The sequence below is a fragment of the Myiozetetes cayanensis genome, unplaced genomic scaffold, assembly GCF_022539395.1.
Source record: "Myiozetetes cayanensis isolate MyiCay16 unplaced genomic scaffold, myiCay2020 scf6-25, whole genome shotgun sequence".
In the NCBI taxonomy this organism is placed as follows: Eukaryota; Metazoa; Chordata; class Aves; order Passeriformes; family Tyrannidae; genus Myiozetetes; species Myiozetetes cayanensis.
In genome coordinates this window covers 876,390-893,410 of record NW_026087853.1, presented here as the reverse complement: position 1 = coordinate 893,410, position 17,021 = coordinate 876,390, and the positions used below count along the sequence as shown (strand labels likewise).

The window sequence follows — 17,021 nt, the reverse complement described above, 5'->3', positions numbered from 1 at the left end:
TCCAACCTAAAACTCTCCTGACCCAGTTCCAGCCCTTCCCAAGGGTCCTGTCACTGGTGATAGAGAGATTAGTGCCTGTCCTGAACTTTTAAAATGAACCATGTACTGGCAGTGCATTGGGATGGTGGTTAAAATACAGGAGTCAGCATTTGGAGTTAAGAAAAACATGGGTACCAGGGAAACTTATCTTTAGATCAGTAGATCTACCTGACAGTAGGGCTACAATGTGCTGTCTCAGGAGATGTGCACAGAGGTTTTGAGCAGTGACAGACATGAAAACGAAGCTGTTTGTCGTGTTTGGTGTAACCAAACAATCCCATGGATCCAGGGAGATGTGCCGGCTGTTTGTGGACCGTTGGGATCTCTCTACAGGGTCGCTGCTCTCCAGCACCTGTGATGTCCAACAGAGCCATGGCAGGTGACGGAGACAAGGAGTTGGGAATGGCTTCCAGAGCTCCAGACAGATGGCTCAGTGAAACACAAGCCTGCAGCTCACTCTGGAATACTTTTACATCTCTGGTGGGAGGCTCCAGGCAACCTAAGAGAATCCCAAATACAGCAGGATGTTGTAGGAGTGTGCTTTATATTCCCTATTTGGTAAGAGCTTTAAGGAAAACTATTCCTGGGTGAGAGGCACATCCCTTCCCCAGGTGCACCTTCCTTCTTGAGGCGAGACATGAGCTGAGCGGCACAATCAGGTTTTCTTAGAAGGAGAATAAGCAGTAATTTTAGCAAATGGAAGTACTTATGTAAGGATTGGGTTCGTAATTTGCACCTAGCTGTGTGCCTGCGATGAAAAATGGATCATATTTCCTGCCTAAATAGCTGAGACCTGTCAGGTGGCAGCTTTTTGTCTGAAGAGAGGAGCTGGATCTTCACCTATGAGCTTGTTCCCTGATGAGGAGTGGTTGTAGATTATGCAGTTGAGAACGGACTATAGGAAATAGCTCACATTTTTTGTCTGTCTTTAAATCCCTGCAGACTTTTGAACAAGGGACTTTTGGAGTTGCTTTGTGAGCCTCCTGTGAGATCAAGCTGTACTTACTTTGAGAGATAGGGATGAGTGTTTGACTGAAACACTGTGTGTTTTTCATGTGGGCAAAAAGCAGCTGCCCCACAAGACTGGAAAAGTGGCTGTCCCTGGATCCCTGGAAGTGTCCAAGGCCAGGTTGGACGGGGCTTGGAGCAACCTGGGCTAGTGGAAGGTGTCCCTGCCCATGGCAGGGGTTGGAATGAGATGGGCTTTAAGTTCCCTTCCAACCTAGACCATTCTTTTCCATGAATATGTGTAAAAACAGCCCTGGAGACTATCCCATGCTTGTCAGCCAAGACAGACCCAGTGGAAGGGGTCTCTGGCTGATGTCTGATTAAAGGTGAGAACAGGAGAAAACAAGGCTCCATCCCAGGAGTACAGTTCACAGCTGGATGTATTTGATGGATGTTTTGTGGCAGGTAAATCTGAGTCTGGAGAGACTGGACAGGTAAATCTGAACTACCAGAGGTGCAGTGCAAGCTGTGCTGGGCCTGCAGGGAAAGAGGAAGGGGCAGCAGTGGTGTGAGCTACTTCACCTGTGAGGCAACAAATAATAATACCGAGGGTAATTGCATTGAGTAACTTGTGTAAGCTGCAGCAAGTGTATTTCATGGAATAACGAAGTTGAAAAAACTGTCTAAGATCATCAATTCATCCAGCACTGTCAAGGCCACCACTGACCCACGTCCCCAGGTGTCACATCCACAAGGCTTTTAAATCCCTCCAGGGGTGGGGACTCCGTCACTGCCCTGGGCAGCTGTGCCGGGGGTGGACAACCCTTTCTGTGAGGAAATTTTCCCCAGTATCCAATCTAAATCTCCCCGGTGTAACTTGAGGCCGTTCCCTCTCCTCCTGTCCCTGTTCCCTGGGAGCAGAGCCCGACCCACCCCGGCTCCCCCCTCCTGTCAGGGAGTTGCAGAGCCAGAAGGTCCCCCCTGAGCCTCCTTTTCTCCAGGCTGAGCCCCCCCCGCTCCCTCAGCTGCTCCAGCCCCTTCCCAGCTCCGTTCCCGTCCCTGCACACGCTCCAGCCCCGCAGTGCCTCTCTTGTCTGAGGGGCCCAGAACTGGACCCAGCACTGTTGGTGCCTCAGCCCTGCCCCGCGCAGGGGTCGCTCCCCGCTGGTGCAGTGCCCACACGGCCGCTGACACCCCCGGGGGCCGCTCTCCCCCCGAGCCCAGCGGGGCCGTCCCGCGGCTCCTCCCGGCGGGGCCGGGCCAGGGCGGCGGGGGCGGCCCCGGCCGGTTTGGCGCCAAGGCCGCCATGGAGCCGGAGCGGCTGCGGCGCCGCCTCAGCGCCGCGTTCCGCCTGCGGGGGCTCCTGCTGCGCCCGTGAGTACCGCGGGCAGCGGGGCAGCTCCCGTGCCCGCTCCGCTGCCCCCTCCGCTGCCCGCTCCGCTGCCCGCTCCGCCCGCAGGGATCGTCCCCCGGCGGGGCTCAGGCCCAGGGGCCGGGGCTGTGGGATGGGATGGGGTGGGGGCAGCTCCGCACCCCCCGCGTCCCCTCCTCGGGACGGGAGGATGCCTTTCCGCCCTCTTCATCTCCACTCTGGAACCTCCTCCAAAGCCCTGTTGTTTTGCCTTTCCTGCTGCTGTGGGTCTCTTCCATCCCTCCCTCCCTGTTTCCCACCCGTGACCCGACCCACTGCAGCGCCCGCCGTGGGTTCCACCAAAGACCTGCCCGCGTTCCCCCTCGGAGCCCTCCCTGATGCCGGCGCTGGGTGTGTGGTCGGGTTGTGTTCTCCGATGCTCTGCCTGACAACTCTGGGAGTTCTTTCCCAAGTTGCACTTGCCAGTCCCGTGTTCAGCATCCCTTGCTAGAAGAAGAAATAGTACTTCCAAAGGAGAAAATGGCATTCTCAAAGACAGAAATGGTATTTCCAAAGGAGAAAATGGCATTTCCAAGGGCAGGAATGGTATATTTTCAAATATAATAATGTGTATTATTTAGAGATGGCAAGTCAATCAAAAGTGGTTCCTGCTTGCAGTGGAAGGTGTCATGATTTAAAGGACAGCCGGGGGCTCCATCGCTCCTATTTTCCCTTTCTAGCTCATGTGTTAATATTAGTTCTGTTTTGTTTGTGTTGTGGATGGGATGGGATTATTTTGGACAGCGTCCTGGCACTTTCATTAGCGAGGAGTCCAAGTCCAGAACTCCGGACTCCAGGGTTCCATGAACTGAGACATTTTGAAGATCAGGCTGATAACCAAAACACCACTTTGGTTGGCCAGCAGATGACATTGATAAGAAAATTGTCATCTTTAACTGCAAGACTGTAGTCTAAGGAGAAGGGAAGAAACAGATTTCTAATTCCTGTGTTATTTAGAATTAAAATAATTCCAGTCCCAGAGATATTGATAAAGTGGAAAGGGTTCTGCAGAGGCTGTTAAGGTGGTCATGAGTTGGGAGCTGTGGTGGGTAAGGGAAGTAGGAAGAGCAGCGCTGCATCCAGGTCTGGGGCTTCCAGCATCAGAAGGATGTGGAGCTGCTGGAGCAAGTCCAGAGGAGGCCACGGAACTGCTCCAGGGCTGGAGCCCCTCTGCTCTGGAGCCAGGCTGGGAGAGCTGGGGGGGTTCCCCTGGAGAAGAGAAGGCTCCAGGGAGACCTGAGAGCCCCTTGCAGGGCCTAAAGGGGCTCCAGGAGAGCTGGAGAGGACTTGGGACAAGGCATGGAGGGACAGGACACAGGGAATGGCTCACTGGAAATGCTCAAGGCTTGGCTCAATGGGGTCCTGCTTTCAGGAGGAGGTTGGACCAGATGGTCTCCAGAGGTCACTTCCAACATGGACTTAAATGTATGGAGCTGAGATTCTCCACATCCGCTTCTTGTCCTCAATGTTTTCAATCCCAATGAGTTTTTTTCTTTGACATAAACTAGGACACTATTACCAGTTCTAATTATTTCTACTTTTTGTAAACCACAAGCCGTACAGTGATGATGTGCACAGCTGCCAAAATCAGTGCTGCTTGTATAAACTCTGGAATAATTATTGCTTTTTGTTCTTTCTCCATTGGAATTAGGGATGCTCTGAAGTATCTTGCTGAAACTTTTCAGTCCATCAGTGAAGTAGAACTTGAGGATGTAATTGAAAATGTCATCGATGCCGTTGAAAAACAGCCATGTGAGTAAACAATTTCTTTTTCTTAAGCGAGTTTATCTGGCACTTAGGATGTTATTTAGACAAAGACAGAGTTACTGGCAGTAGAGGCACTAAGGTGTCATTGTAGTATAACGGGTTGATTGAGATAAATGTGTTTGTTGACAATTTGTTTTGTTAAATACTGAAGTTTGCAGTGTCAGCAGAAGACATTTATGCCATTTAAAAAGTTGGCAGCCCGGTACATTCCTGACTTTTCCAAAAGTGGTAACATTTTTCAGTGCCAGTTACTAAAAGTTTGCTTGGACATCTTTGTCCTTGAAACCATCATTTTAAATATTAAAATGGAGAGAGACTATTTGGAGTGACAGGACAAGAGAGAATGGCTCCAAACTGAAAGAGAACAGGTTTGGATTGGATATTGGGAAGACATTCCTGACTGGGAGGGTGGGCAGGCCCTGGCACAGGTTGCCCAGAGAAGCTGTGGCTGCCCCTGGATCCCTGGAAGTGTCCAAGGCCAGATTGGATGGGGCTTGGAGCAACCTGGGCTAGTGGAAGGTGCCCCTGCCCATGGCAGGGGGTGGAATGAGATGGGCTTTAAGGTCCCTTCCAACCAAACCATTCTGGGATTCTGTGAGAAAATAAACCAAAGAAATAATGAGAAATTAATTCACTTGTTAGTCAGTAATCTGGGCCCAGAAAAGGGTTACTGAGAGGTGTGGTCTGAGGGGTCTGGCAGCACAAAACAGGAATTGTAGCAGCTTTAGTTAAAGGATGTGACTGACAGAGGATGCCTGAAGTGTGTTTACTGATCAGAGCTTATGAGAACTAGGAAACATGGGCTCACTTCCAGTTTTTGGCCAAGGAGGTTCAAATCCATATAAATATGTTCTAAAGTAAAAGCCAGGCCTTAGGTGAGTTCGGGAAACCTTCCCAGCCTATCCTATTTAAATCCAGAGGGGCATATGCTTGTTCTATTACTGCTCAGAAATACTTTTAATTTCAATTATCAGTTCAAATCCACGAAGTCAACAACGTGCCTGTCTCCAAAATTGTGCTGGAATGCTTCCTCATGGCAGCAATCCGTGTGATAATGTTCTGGAACAAAATTAACCTCCAGGATGTGAAAGCTCCGCTCTTAACACATTTGTAGTTATATTTGGCAGCTTTGCCTTGACTATAATTGTCTTGTTCTCCACGTTTAGGGAATTGATGGTGGGCACAGTGTGCTTTTTGCTACAAATGTGTCCTTTTGGGTGACAGTGTGAAGCGATCCATTTGTAAACACCGCGTGTCCTGAGCTTACAGAAAACCTGCTTGTTTGTGTAATAGATTCCTCTGACAGGACTCAACCATTCATCTTAAAATATTTGAGACCCACTTCCTCGGTGCATCCCGCAGGCTGCACTTGCAATCCTTGGAATTTTTTCTTCCCAGTGTCATCCAACATGATTGAACGGCCCACGGTGGAAGCAGCGGTGCAGGAATGCAGCCGGGCGCCCGATGAAGCCACGTATGGTGACACTGGGCTGTTTGATTTGGGGTTCCTGGGGGTGCATTTCCTTCTTTCTCCTCGGGAGAGAAATGGCAGGCATTTTCTGAGGTGCTCTGTGCTTTTGTCTCACCCCCCACCCCCCTCGTGCTGCCTTTTTGCAGGTTTGTAACGTTGCTCCCCAGAGAGTTTGTTCTCGTGGATTGGCCTCTGGAGGGGGGTTCTAAATATAATCTGACATTCTGGAATTCAAATGCTGTGGTTGTGTGTTCTGTGTGCTACAGGTTGAATATTAACCCACACGTCTGTTCGTGTTCTTTATTTGCTTTTCTCTAGATGGAAATTATCCCGGGTTATTTTGGGGCCTTTCTTGCCTGAGAGCACTTTGAAAAGTTTTCTGATTTTCCCCCTCTGATAACAAGCTGTGCAGCAATTACTGCAGTTCCTGAGAACTTTGTGGTGGTGATGAATGTGTTTCCTTTAGTGTTTATGTTGTATTGACATTGCAATGCAAAGCATGAAAAGAACTGGTTTTGCTGGGCACGTCAGTTGGATGCTGTCATCCCACAGCCATCCCAAGATGGAGCAAATTTGGGCTTAACTTTTCTCCTTCCTTGTTGTTGGAACCTTTATGATGCAGATGGTTGGTTTGAGTGTGGCTTTTCTTTGTGGTTCTTTTTCATACTTCAGAGAAATCTGTGTGCGTGGATTCTCAGTGTCCTGAAGGGAAAAGCTCTCCAGATCACAGGCACAACTCTCTTCAATTATTTAGTTAGAAGATGCAGTTGTATCCAGTGGGTGCAGCACAAAATAGAATATAAACCAGACAAATGCAGGAGAAAAGGTGGTAACACAGGGTGACAGCGAACAAAGCAAATGTGATTTTATTCAGCATGTCCTTTACTGTTTGTTCCGTCCACTTCATGGAATCACAGAATGGTTTGGGTTGGAAAGCAATGTTGAAGTAACGCTGTCAATGAATTGTTGTTTCAGAGAAAATGTCTTCAACGTCATTGGAGCCTTCGACGTTCCCCGATATATTTATAACGCAGAAAGGAAGAAGTTTCTACCGTAAGCCTTCCATAGCTTAGGTTTCAAGTACTTCTTGCTTTAAGAAAAAAAAAAAAAAAGCCTCTATTTCTATAAGGTTTGAAGTCTGGTTTTGATCCTTCCCCCTCAGGTCTGTTCACCTCAAGCCTGAGGGAGAATGATCGTAAATGTTTCAAACCACAAACCATGTTTATGCCATCCAGTGAATAAAAAAGACAGGAAGGTTGAGGACATACATCACTAAATGTAGCTTGGGCTTGTTTTTTTCTCACATTTAGCTGTTTAATTCTGTTTTCTAATAAATTTGCTCTGTCTGTTGCACTGTATTTCTCTAGTCTGTACCTTGCAGCTCCCTGAAGCCCTGGGGGATTTCTAAGGAGAACTCCAAATGCTAAAAAAAAAAAAAAAAAGAAAAATTAGGAGCAGCTGGTGATTCTGGAGGCTGGAGAAACTGGGGGAATAATACTCCTGTTCATGGCCACTTAAAAGGCATAACTGCTTTTCATAAAAAATGGATTTCTGCAGAGGCCCATTTGGGTGGAGAGATAAATCTCCAGGCCTGGGAGTTAGGAAATGAAATGGATGTAGCCTTCAAAACGCAGAAACACGGGATCCAGAGCAGGAATGTTCCTGGTGGAGTAACTGAATCACACAGCAGCATTTGTAGCTTTTGCGGCCTCCCAGAACTTTTGGATCAATAAGTAATTTTTGTGTGTGAAATGTGCCTTTTTTTTTTTTTTTTTTTTAAACCTTGGCTGTCTTGATCTTCTTGCAGTCTGTCAATGACCAACCTCCCTGCACCTAATTTATTTGGAAGTGCCAGAGATAAAGCGGAGCTGTTCCGGGAACGCTACTCCATCCTACAGCAGGTCAGGAGACGCTGCCTTTCTGTGAGCAGCAGAGCTGTCCTCAGGGACAGAGCCTAAATCCTCCTTTTCCAAAAATACACTGTGCTATTGCACCTCTTTGCCTCGTGGTTTCACATAAACTCTCTTGTCTCCTGCTAGTCAGAAATCCCTTCTTTCTGAAAGCATCACAGAGTACGTTTTTTAGGCTTGGTTTTGTTACCCAGTGTTATTGTTCATCTAGTTCTTAGAGGCAAATTCTTGTCAAAAGAAGTGCTTAATTAAAAGTTGCTGGATAAAACAGGGGAAGAACTTTATGGAGTGTTTTGCACAGTGGTTGTGGTGAACTGGCTTCCTGACACTGCTCATTTGTTTTCAAACTGAGTTACTTCCATTTTGGTTTGTGCAGAGGACTCACAGACACGAGCTGTTCACCCCCTCACCGATTGTGGCTCACCCTGATGACAGCAAGAGCAAATTCCAGGTAAAAAAAAATCGTGTTCTTTTCAGTTTTAATCCTGTTTCAAGCAAAACAATCCCAGCAGCCACTCCTGGAAACCTTTTTCCTAAACTGTGCTACATTCAGACATATGCCCCTGATTTCTCTAACAAGCCTGTACCCTCTCATAGCTCATTTGTGTATTTATGTCAAACATGTGCTGAGTGTCTTGCCTAAGAACAGGCCCCTGGAGGGTTTGGTTTAGTTCTGATTTGATTCTTTGCCTTTGTTTCCAGCTGAAGACAGTAGAAACTCTCCTGGGCAATACAGCCAGAGTGGGAGAAGTGATTGTGCTTGGGATGATCACTCAGCTTAAGGAGGTGAGTTCCTTCCTCCTTTTATTTGTGAGTTATAATATGGCAGGAAAGGAGAACACCTAAACATCTCACCACTGGATCCATTCTGATGGGCTTTCCCACGAGCAGTTGGTGCCAGTGTGAGAGGGGGAAGTGCCTTTGTCTTCTCTTGGGTATATTTTGCTTTATTAAATCTGTTTTTTAGGGGAAATATTTCCTAGAAGACCCCACAGGAGTCGTCCAGCTGGACCTCAGTAAAGCAATATCCTTTTTCTGTGATGGAGGAGCTGAAGGAATTTTCTGTAGACCTGCAGAATTTTAAGTTGAATAGTAAATCAATACTGACCACTAAAAAATATATATATTGAGAATTGCAGCGCTCTCTTTCTCCTTTGTTTCAAATTCCTTGGCTGCTGCAGCTCCCTGCCCTTTCTCCTAGGACAAGGTCAGTATTTCTTCTTGTGGAAGCAGAGCCTGTTCCTGGTTCTGGGCTCTTTATGGACTTACCTGCTCAGATGCCAGGGAATTTCCAGGCTCTTCAGGCAGCCTGTGAACTTCCAGTAGCATCCAAATGCATTCCACCAGCTGGAAAGCAGATTTTGGCCAAAGAACCTGCTTTAAGAGTCCTGATCTAAGAGAAATCCATTCCTTAACCCTCCTGCACCAGTTCCACAGTGGGTTATACACCGAATCCTGCTTTGTTCTGGCAGAAGGTAAAGCAGAGTGCATTGGTTTTAGCTTGTAATTAATTCTTCTGTTCAGGCTGTCACTGCCAGATGTGGCTGAGCAGACAAGTCTCGTGTTGACAAGGCTTGACCGTAAAATGTGTCTGTGGCTGAGATTTTGGGCCATAAAGCTGTTGCTCTGTGGGGTCTGGAGGCAGAGAGCAGGAATTTGAGGGTTTTAGGGTGTTGAGTACCTGTAGCAGCTTTGAGGGTTCACCTCAGCCTGGCTCCAACATTGCAGGAGTTATGACTGGATTGGGAGGACAGACTGGACTATCCAAACAGCGTGATTCAACAATCTGGAAACCCTGCTTTGTGTTGGCACAGCTTGGTCCTTCAAGGGCTTTGAAGAGCCTTCTCCTCAAGATGATGTCAGGCTTTGCAGTTTGGGAGCCTCGGCTGTTTCTGTTTGCAGAATGTCCCTCTGTGCAATATGCACAATCACAGCCTGCTTTCTAGCGTGTTCTATGTTTAAAATGCATGGAGTGAATAGAAGTGGGGAGCACAAATGATAGTGGGGACAAGCATCACCCCCTTCCTTCTAAAAAGTGGGACAGTCCTTGAGACAGAGTGCATGTGATGGGGACCCTTCCAGGGCAGAAATGATTCCTGTTCCCCTGCATTCCCCCTCGGGTTGAGGAGGTTGTTTTTGTGGCTGTGCAGCAAATCCATCCCGAGAAGTGGTGGTGGGGGGGGGGGTAACAAAACGCTTGGTTTCTTGCTCAGCCTGTTTTCCAGCCAGATCCTGCCGTGGCCTGGTTCTGGGATCACAGGAGGGACTGATGGAGGCTGGGAATAGCTGTGCAGCACAGCTGCCAACCCTCTGACTAATGTCTGGGACGTGGTGCTGCTAGAAAGGCTCAAGGTTGTTTTGCTGTTCCAAAATCCCTTAGGTTGGTACGAAGATGGAGTTTTTCATGTGAATGCTTTTGGATTTCCGCCCACTGAGCCTTCTGCTACCACGAGGTATAAAACTGGCTTTTGGCAGCCTCGCTCCTTATTTTCTTCAGAGTTTCTTAAGTAAGATCATTATTATTTTAAAATTTCTGTGACATTCAAGTATGTTGTTCGTCCTCCTCCCCAGATGCTTCAAAATAAATACGGTTTTAAGGAAGCAATTCTGGGACTTGTTGCTCTGCTTGGACCAGCACTAAAGCTTGGAGTGTTGGCAGAAAAAGCCTTCCAAAGGCCTTTGGGCTCTGCATATTAATTGAAATTGGGATCTAAGCCCTTCTCAGTTGGAAAACTAGGGAATAACATGGGAATAACAAATTCCTTGTTGCTTGAAGAGTGGATCATAGAATCTCAGAATGGTCTGGTGGAAGGTGTCCCTGCCCATGGCAGGGGGTTGGAATGAGATGAGCTTTAAGATCCCTTCCAACCCAAACCATTCTGGGATTGTATGATCCTAACTTGAATATTTTAATGATGTAGAGCCTTCTATGGGAATATAAACTTCTTTGGAGGCCCTTCTTCATCGTCAGTAAAGGCTTCTGCCAAGCTAAAGCAGCTGGAGGAAGAAAACGAAGATGCCATGTTTGTGTTTCTCTCTGATGTGTGGCTGGACCAAGCAGAAGTGCTGGAAAAGCTTCACATGATGTTTTCAGGTGGGTGAGAATTGCTTTGACTCGTTTTCATCATTTGTTTTCCCTAATTCATAGTACTGACATTGCTTTGGCCAGCAGCCACTTTATCTGCTGTGACAAGAACGTTTCTCTTTCTCCTCAAAGTTGTTCCTAGGCTTAGTTTAAAAAAACCTCTTATTTCAGTGAGATGAGCACTGCTTCCCACTGCCAGAGGGCAGGGTTAGATGGGATCTCAGGAAGGAATTCTTGGCTGGGAGGGTGGGCAGGCCCTGGCACAGGTTGCCCAGAGAAGCTGTGGCTGCCCCTGGATCCCTGGAAGTGTCCAAGGCCAGGCTGGAGCAACCTGGGCTGGTGGAAGGTGTCCCTGCCCATGGCAGGGGGTGGAACTGGATGAGCTTTAAGGTCCCTTCCCACCCAAACCATTCCAGGATTCTGTGGTTAGTAATGTTGACAACACTGGGATAACAAAGCATCTGTGAATTGCTTCTCTGTATTCCAGAGCAGTTTAGGAACAGCTTGTCCTGTCAGCCTTAGATAGAATGGAAGTGTGAGAGGGTGGCTGCTTTAAAAATAAACAATTTAAGAGTGGGAAACTGCTCCTCACCTGAGCAGAACTGGACACAAATTAACACACTCATCCAGAAGTTACAAATCCAGTTCCAGTAATCTGGATCAAAGCTGGCAAATCCTTGAAGCAAACTTGGACCTGATCCAAGATCTCAGGTGCTGAGGTGACAGGGGGACTTTGGGTGGGTGAGGTTCGTGTGCTGAACTCACCCGGCAAAGGTGCAGACGCTGCAGTTCCTATTTTGGGATTTTAATAGGCAAGTGATTACCTTCATAATTATAACCTGAAAGGAATAGCTGAGTGGAATAGCAAGGAAAATATCGATGAGCCGTTCCTCTGGGACAAGCAATTCTGTTCTATTTACCAACCCGATTGAAAACCACTGAAGTAAATCCAAGTCTGGTCCTGCATGTGAGGAAAATGGAGAGTAACTGGGATGTGAGATGAATGCCTGAGTAGATGTTTCTATTTTTATTTCAGGGATGGGAATCAGGTTTCTTCTCTCACCCTTTGCTATGAAGCCCTGTGTTTCGGGGTGATCAGTGAGATTGTCAGGATTCATCAGATCCTTCAACTGCTCAGGCAATCCCAGTTACTGTTGCTTTATAATACCAAAGAATGAATTAAATATTGGTAGAGCCTTGAATTAGAGTGATCATGGAGGTTCATAGCAATCCATTGCTGCCTACTTGCTGGTTTTTCTCTTTAAGGAACTAGTACATTTTAAAATGGTATTATTTATTATATTGCATGCTGTATTATTCTCTGGACTGGTACAGCAGCTGGATGCACAAAAACAATGTGGAAACTGAGCTCCCTTGAAGTGCCATTTGTACATTGTCATGGCCCTTTTTGAGCTGAAACCAGCCTGTATCCAGAAAATAGTTCATGTGTATTTATAGCAGCAGAGCTTCAAGTGCCGTTGCAGTTCCTGCCTTTCATGGAAGGGGCTGGAAGCCGAGTGCTGAGAGACACCCAAGTGAGTGGAACAAAGTCACAGATCCTCTGTTTTCCCAGGTTATTCCTCGGCACCTCCCACCTGCTTTTTCTTCTGCGGAAATTTTTCGTCGGCGCCGTACGGAAAAAATCAAATTCAGTCCCTGAAAGGTAGGGGAGTCCTGGTAAACACTCACACGTGTGCCCTGAATGAAAATAACGATGGCAAACAAACGAGGGGAGCAGAAAATGAGCCCTTATTTTCCAAGTGACACGTGTTAATGCACCCGAGTGTGGGGGGTGATTCATACAGCTTGTGTTCATTATCTAACCGGGTGATGTATTTTTTCCTGACCCCAGGCTCTTTGAAGGCTCTGGCAGATATCATATGTGAACACCCCAGCATTCATAACAGGTACAGAGCAAAGGGAAAGCTGTTTATTTTGTGAAACCTTTTAATTGCTTTAGGAAAGTAAGAGATATTTGTATTTTCTCTCTGCTGCGAGCCAGCTGTGATCAGATAACAAGCTGGTTTTGTAACAGGCCTGCAAGTTTGTTTTGGGAGCAGCGTGAGGCTTTGATTTTATCTCAAATAGCTGGGGCATGGAAACTGCTAATGAGGGAGGCCAGGTCTCTCCCTGGAATATTTTCCTGGTTCCTGATCTTTGAATTCCTGGCATTAGACCTCCTTTCTGGAATCTGCATAAAAGTGATGCCTTTTAACTTTTTACAGTAGTCGATTTGTGTTTGTCCCTGGCCCTGAAGACCCTGGTCCTGGTCCTATCTTACCAAGGTCAGTTTGCTCAGGAATTTGGAGTTAAATAGTGGAAGAAGGGAAGAGTTTTTGTTGATATATCTGCTGCTATTTATTTTAGACCTCCCCTTGCTGAAAACATTACTCAGGAGTTCAGACAGCTGGTGCCATTTTCAGTTTTCACCACAAATCCTTGCAGGTAACAGTGCAAGTACTAATTGTATTTCTTTATTTATTTTACCAAGTGACTGCTTTATGTGATTTTCAAAACCTACAAATTTCGGAAAAGTCGGTCTTAAATTTGTCAAACCAATGGAATTCTTCACATGCGTGAATTGTAACTACTTCTAAATACATGAAGGCATAAATAAATCAGTGATGAAAGGCAATAAAACTAGAAGTTTGACAGTGGTTTACAAATCCTGCTCAAAGGCATCATGTTTTTTCTGAATCTGGAGGAAATGCGGGGAAGATGGGAAAATATTATTTTAATTCAAATGTGCTTTTTTTTATATTAGAGGGAGATCAACTTCATAATGCAGCTCCCTAGGTTTTAGGTTCATCTTATTTAATTTCATCACTGTTTTCCACTTTAGGATTCAATACTGCACCCAAGAAATGATTATCTTTCGGGAAGATTTGGTCAACAAAATGTGCAGAAACTGTGTCAGATTCCCCAACAGCAACATGGACATTCCCAACCACGTGAGTGAGTCGTGCTGAGCACCTTTGGCCAAGCTTTTTGACCTGTTTGTTGGTCAGCAGGTCTGGATTTCGGGTGCTCTGATCCTCATTCTCATGACATGTTGCAAGAGGAACCCAGAGGGCCTGGGAGGAGGATCTGTACATTTAGTATTTTTGCAGTAAAATAACTCAAACCATGGTACTTTCAGGTGGTATTGAGTCATTCTGTCACACTGCAGGTGCCCTTGAACACCAAACTTCCCAGCAGCCAACTCTGTGCACCAGCCATGAATGTCTACCAAGAAACATTGATTCCTAAAGGCAAAGTTGAACACAAAATAATTTTTTAAAAGATTTGATTGGTTATCTGGTGCCATTTGCCGTAAAGCAGCCTGTCACTTTTCCAGAAATTCATCTGCTTGTTTTGTCTTCTCACTTGAAGTCTTGATCCTGCTTTTTATACATTAAATTATGGCTCTAGTTAATGAACCCTCAGCAGGATGGGATTTACTGATATAATTGGATGAGAATGAAGCAGGCAGTACTGGCTCATTGCAGTGATGGATGGAGCCTGGGTTTATTTATTTCACAGGGTGGTTTTTTTGTTTGCTTGACTCAGAAACTTGTTTTAGCTCTCTCTTCCCTCATCACAACAGTGCTCGGTGTCTTTGTGAACCCACAGTGGACAGTGATGTACCTTGACTCTGGTGTGCACATTTGCATTCCTGTCACTTCCCTGTGCTCCCAGAGGGCTTCCTTTCCAGGAGGGAATCACAAAACAAATGCAGGATTATGGACTGCAACCCTTTCTGCAGATGCTTTTGCATACTCCACTTTTTCTCTGCCTTTTTTGGCCTCCCACTATTTTTTTTTTTTTAATTCAACTGTGTTAGAAAATGAGAGGGGAAATGTTGTTGCTAAGAAAGGAATCGAAATCATTTGGGAATCAAATGATTTCCTCAGTTCAGGGGAAAGACTTAAAGTGTGGATTTTGTCGTTAACTAATACTGTAAGGAAAGCCATGAGGGGGGAAAAAACCAACCTATAGAATGAAAATTTATGACGTTCTTGGTACTGCCTAGGCTGGAGGAACAGGTTAAGTAGATTTTCTTGGGGAGTCTGAACAATCAAGTAGTTTTGCTATCTTCAGATATTGCCTGATATGCTTTAGAAAGGACACTGTGTATTAACAAAAAAACACAATGGGGGTTTTTCACAAAAATGAAAGAGCAGCTGAATGCTGTAGGGGAGCTGCTCCTTCACTCCAGGAATTATTAACACTCAGAGGATACAAAATCAGGTACAAAAAAACCACCTTTCCACGTTCAAAGCCGCTTTATTTATTAACAATCATGGGCGCCTGCAGGGACGAATTTCCCTTGTAGCAAAGGGCTCAAACCAGCGATTTGTGTTTCCCTTGCAGTTTGTCAGGAGCATTTTGTCCCAGGCCCACCTGAGCCCGCTCCCTCTGTACGTCAGCCCCGTGTACTGGGCCTACGACTTCGCCCTCCGCGTTTACCCCGTGCCCGACGTGCTGGTGGTGGCCGATAAATACGACCCCTTCACCGTCACCAACACCGACTGCCTCTGCATCAACCCTGTAAGATCCTCCCTGGGGCCCCCTCCCAAATCAAAACTAGTGTTCCAAAGTGCCTCTCTTGCCATCTGTTCGGTGTTTTACTTACACGAGCGTGGTAGGTAAAATCTGCATTTTTCTTCACAGGGTTCGTTTCCAAGAAGCGGGTTTTCATTCAAGGTGTTCTACCCCTCCAACAAGACAGTTGAAGACAGGTAAATCTACTCACTTTCTCATAAAAAATGAAATATTTTCATATGCTCTGACTTCCTGCCTGTCAGGAGGAACACAGAGAATTGATAATATGAAGAGTGTGGATGTTCTAGCAGTTTAACTGACTTATGGTTCGTACTCAGGCAGGGTAAGAAATCCAAATGCCCAGAACTAAAGTAATAAATTCAGAAATTGCAGTCAAATATCAATGAGGGGAAGCAGAATCTAGAAGTAAAAAGGAAAGATGACTGTACTGTATGATTTTCAACGACTGAAACCTGATTGGGAAACAGATTGGTTTCTGGGGATGATGCTTGTTACATAACTTATTAAATTTAGGAACAAAATTCGTTCGTTTTATGATCATCTTCAAGCCCAGAAGCCACTTTCATTCTTTTATTTCACATGTTTTTAAATCTGTACTCATTCATCCCAACTGTGGCATTCCACTGACTGGAAAAAGACCAGCTGCCACACCAAAAAGTATTAAAAGTATTAAAAGTATCAAAGGCCTTACAGTGGATGAAAATTTGCCTGTTTGAAATGATGATGGTATAACCCAGTAGGAAAAGCATAAATTTATCTTGTCTGATTGTTCCATCCCTTGTTGCAGAAGCCTTCCAAGGGAATTGATAATGGATCAGCCCATGTAACCTTTACTTGAATATAAAAAAATACCATACTTTAGCTCTTTAAACAGTTTTAAAACATTATCAAATCTTCAATAGATCAAGACACAGAATAGTATTGTGAACTATCTTTAGGAAAAAAAAACCCTAAATACTGTTTCTCTTTGGTATTTGCAGCAAGCTTCAGGGGTTCTGAATTTCTGCAAGACAGCAAAAAGTGAGCCCATGTGAAGCCAACTCCAGCTCTTGCTTTTTAGGTGTCTTGATTTTATGATGTATTATGGACTTTTTATAATGTCAAATTTTGTACACAAATAAACTTTTACAGGAAAAGACACTGGTGTCAGTTTAAAGTGTAGAGTCAAGAGTTGAGAATTGGCAAAGCATAAAAGAAGGCAACTGTGTATAAAATAGGAAAGATCTGTCTTTAAAAAAAGAAGTTAAGGACAGGGAGAACTTTGAGATGGACTGAGAGCTGGTTATCTGCAGGAGAATGGGAATGTGGAATAGGATTTGTCTTGGGATGGGAAAGGAATTGTGTTTGGCAGAGCCCTTCCCACTGTGCTGGCCCGGCCTGGGAACAGCTCAGGGGCAGGACCAGAGGGGACAGCAGGATCTGGGCTCTGAGGGGCCATCGGGGTGGGGATGGCAGCTGGGTACAAGAGGCATGAAGTGGTTTGCCAAGGATTTAAACCCAAACCACAGGACAGGCTGCACTGGCACTTCTGAATGTGCTCCCTGAGAGGATGGCACTGCCAGCTCAGTGGGGAGCATGTGCTTTTCAGAGGGATGAGGAGGTGATGGTGGAAAACCAGCCCTCTTGAAGACAACCACGAGGGCCAAGAGCCACCAGGGAGCCACTGAGAGGCGGAGAAAGGCTCAGCAAGGTCCGATGGAGAGCTCAGGGCTGGAGAGGCCTCTACCCTGAAGGCGAGCCCGCCATGTTGTTTGCCGTCTCCATAGCAACTGGCCGGAAGTGCCCGGCGCCGCCATCTTGTTTACCGTCACCACAGCAACGCCCTCCATATTGTTTACCGTTACC

General features: G+C 46.0%; 1 protein-coding gene across 4 annotated transcripts; it reads left to right on the top strand.

The window, feature by feature from the left end:
- The first annotated feature begins 2,264 nt into the window (after positions 1-2,264).
- On the top strand, positions 2,265-16,437 carry POLE2 (DNA polymerase epsilon 2, accessory subunit). 4 transcript variants are annotated; one of them, XM_050336127.1, is made up of 19 exons: positions 2,265-2,361; positions 4,050-4,150; positions 5,564-5,639; positions 6,612-6,689; positions 7,444-7,537; positions 7,923-7,997; positions 8,249-8,332; positions 8,514-8,570; positions 8,973-9,021; positions 9,927-9,999; positions 10,468-10,640; positions 12,205-12,294; positions 12,484-12,538; positions 12,857-12,916; positions 12,999-13,076; positions 13,474-13,582; positions 14,985-15,161; positions 15,285-15,352; positions 16,157-16,437. In XM_050336127.1, exons 1-19 carry the CDS (start codon positions 2,294-2,296, stop codon positions 16,173-16,175), a joined length of 1,584 nt encoding a protein of 527 aa, XP_050192084.1. In that variant the 5' UTR covers positions 2,265-2,293; the 3' UTR covers positions 16,176-16,437. The 4 variants fall into 4 exon arrangements, 3 of the variants coding, with proteins under 3 accessions (XP_050192084.1, XP_050192085.1, XP_050192086.1); XR_007631511.1 differs by having other exon boundaries at positions 2,266-2,361; positions 13,474-13,586; XM_050336129.1 differs by lacking the exon at positions 2,265-2,361 and having other exon boundaries at positions 4,078-4,150; positions 5,564-6,462.
- Positions 16,438-17,021: the final 584 nt, after the last annotated feature.

Coding starts and splice junctions, on each gene's coding strand:
- POLE2 (XM_050336127.1), top strand. CDS start 2,294: ATGGAGCCGGAGCGGCTGCGGCGCCGCCTCAGCGCCGCGTTCCGCCTG. Junction 8,333..8,513: donor TGATCACTCAGCTTAAGGAG/GTGAGTTCCTTC, acceptor TCTGTTTTTTAG/GGGAAATATTTCCTAGAAGA. Junction 10,000..10,467: donor GAGCCTTCTGCTACCACGAG/GTATAAAACTGG, acceptor TTAATGATGTAG/AGCCTTCTATGGGAATATAA.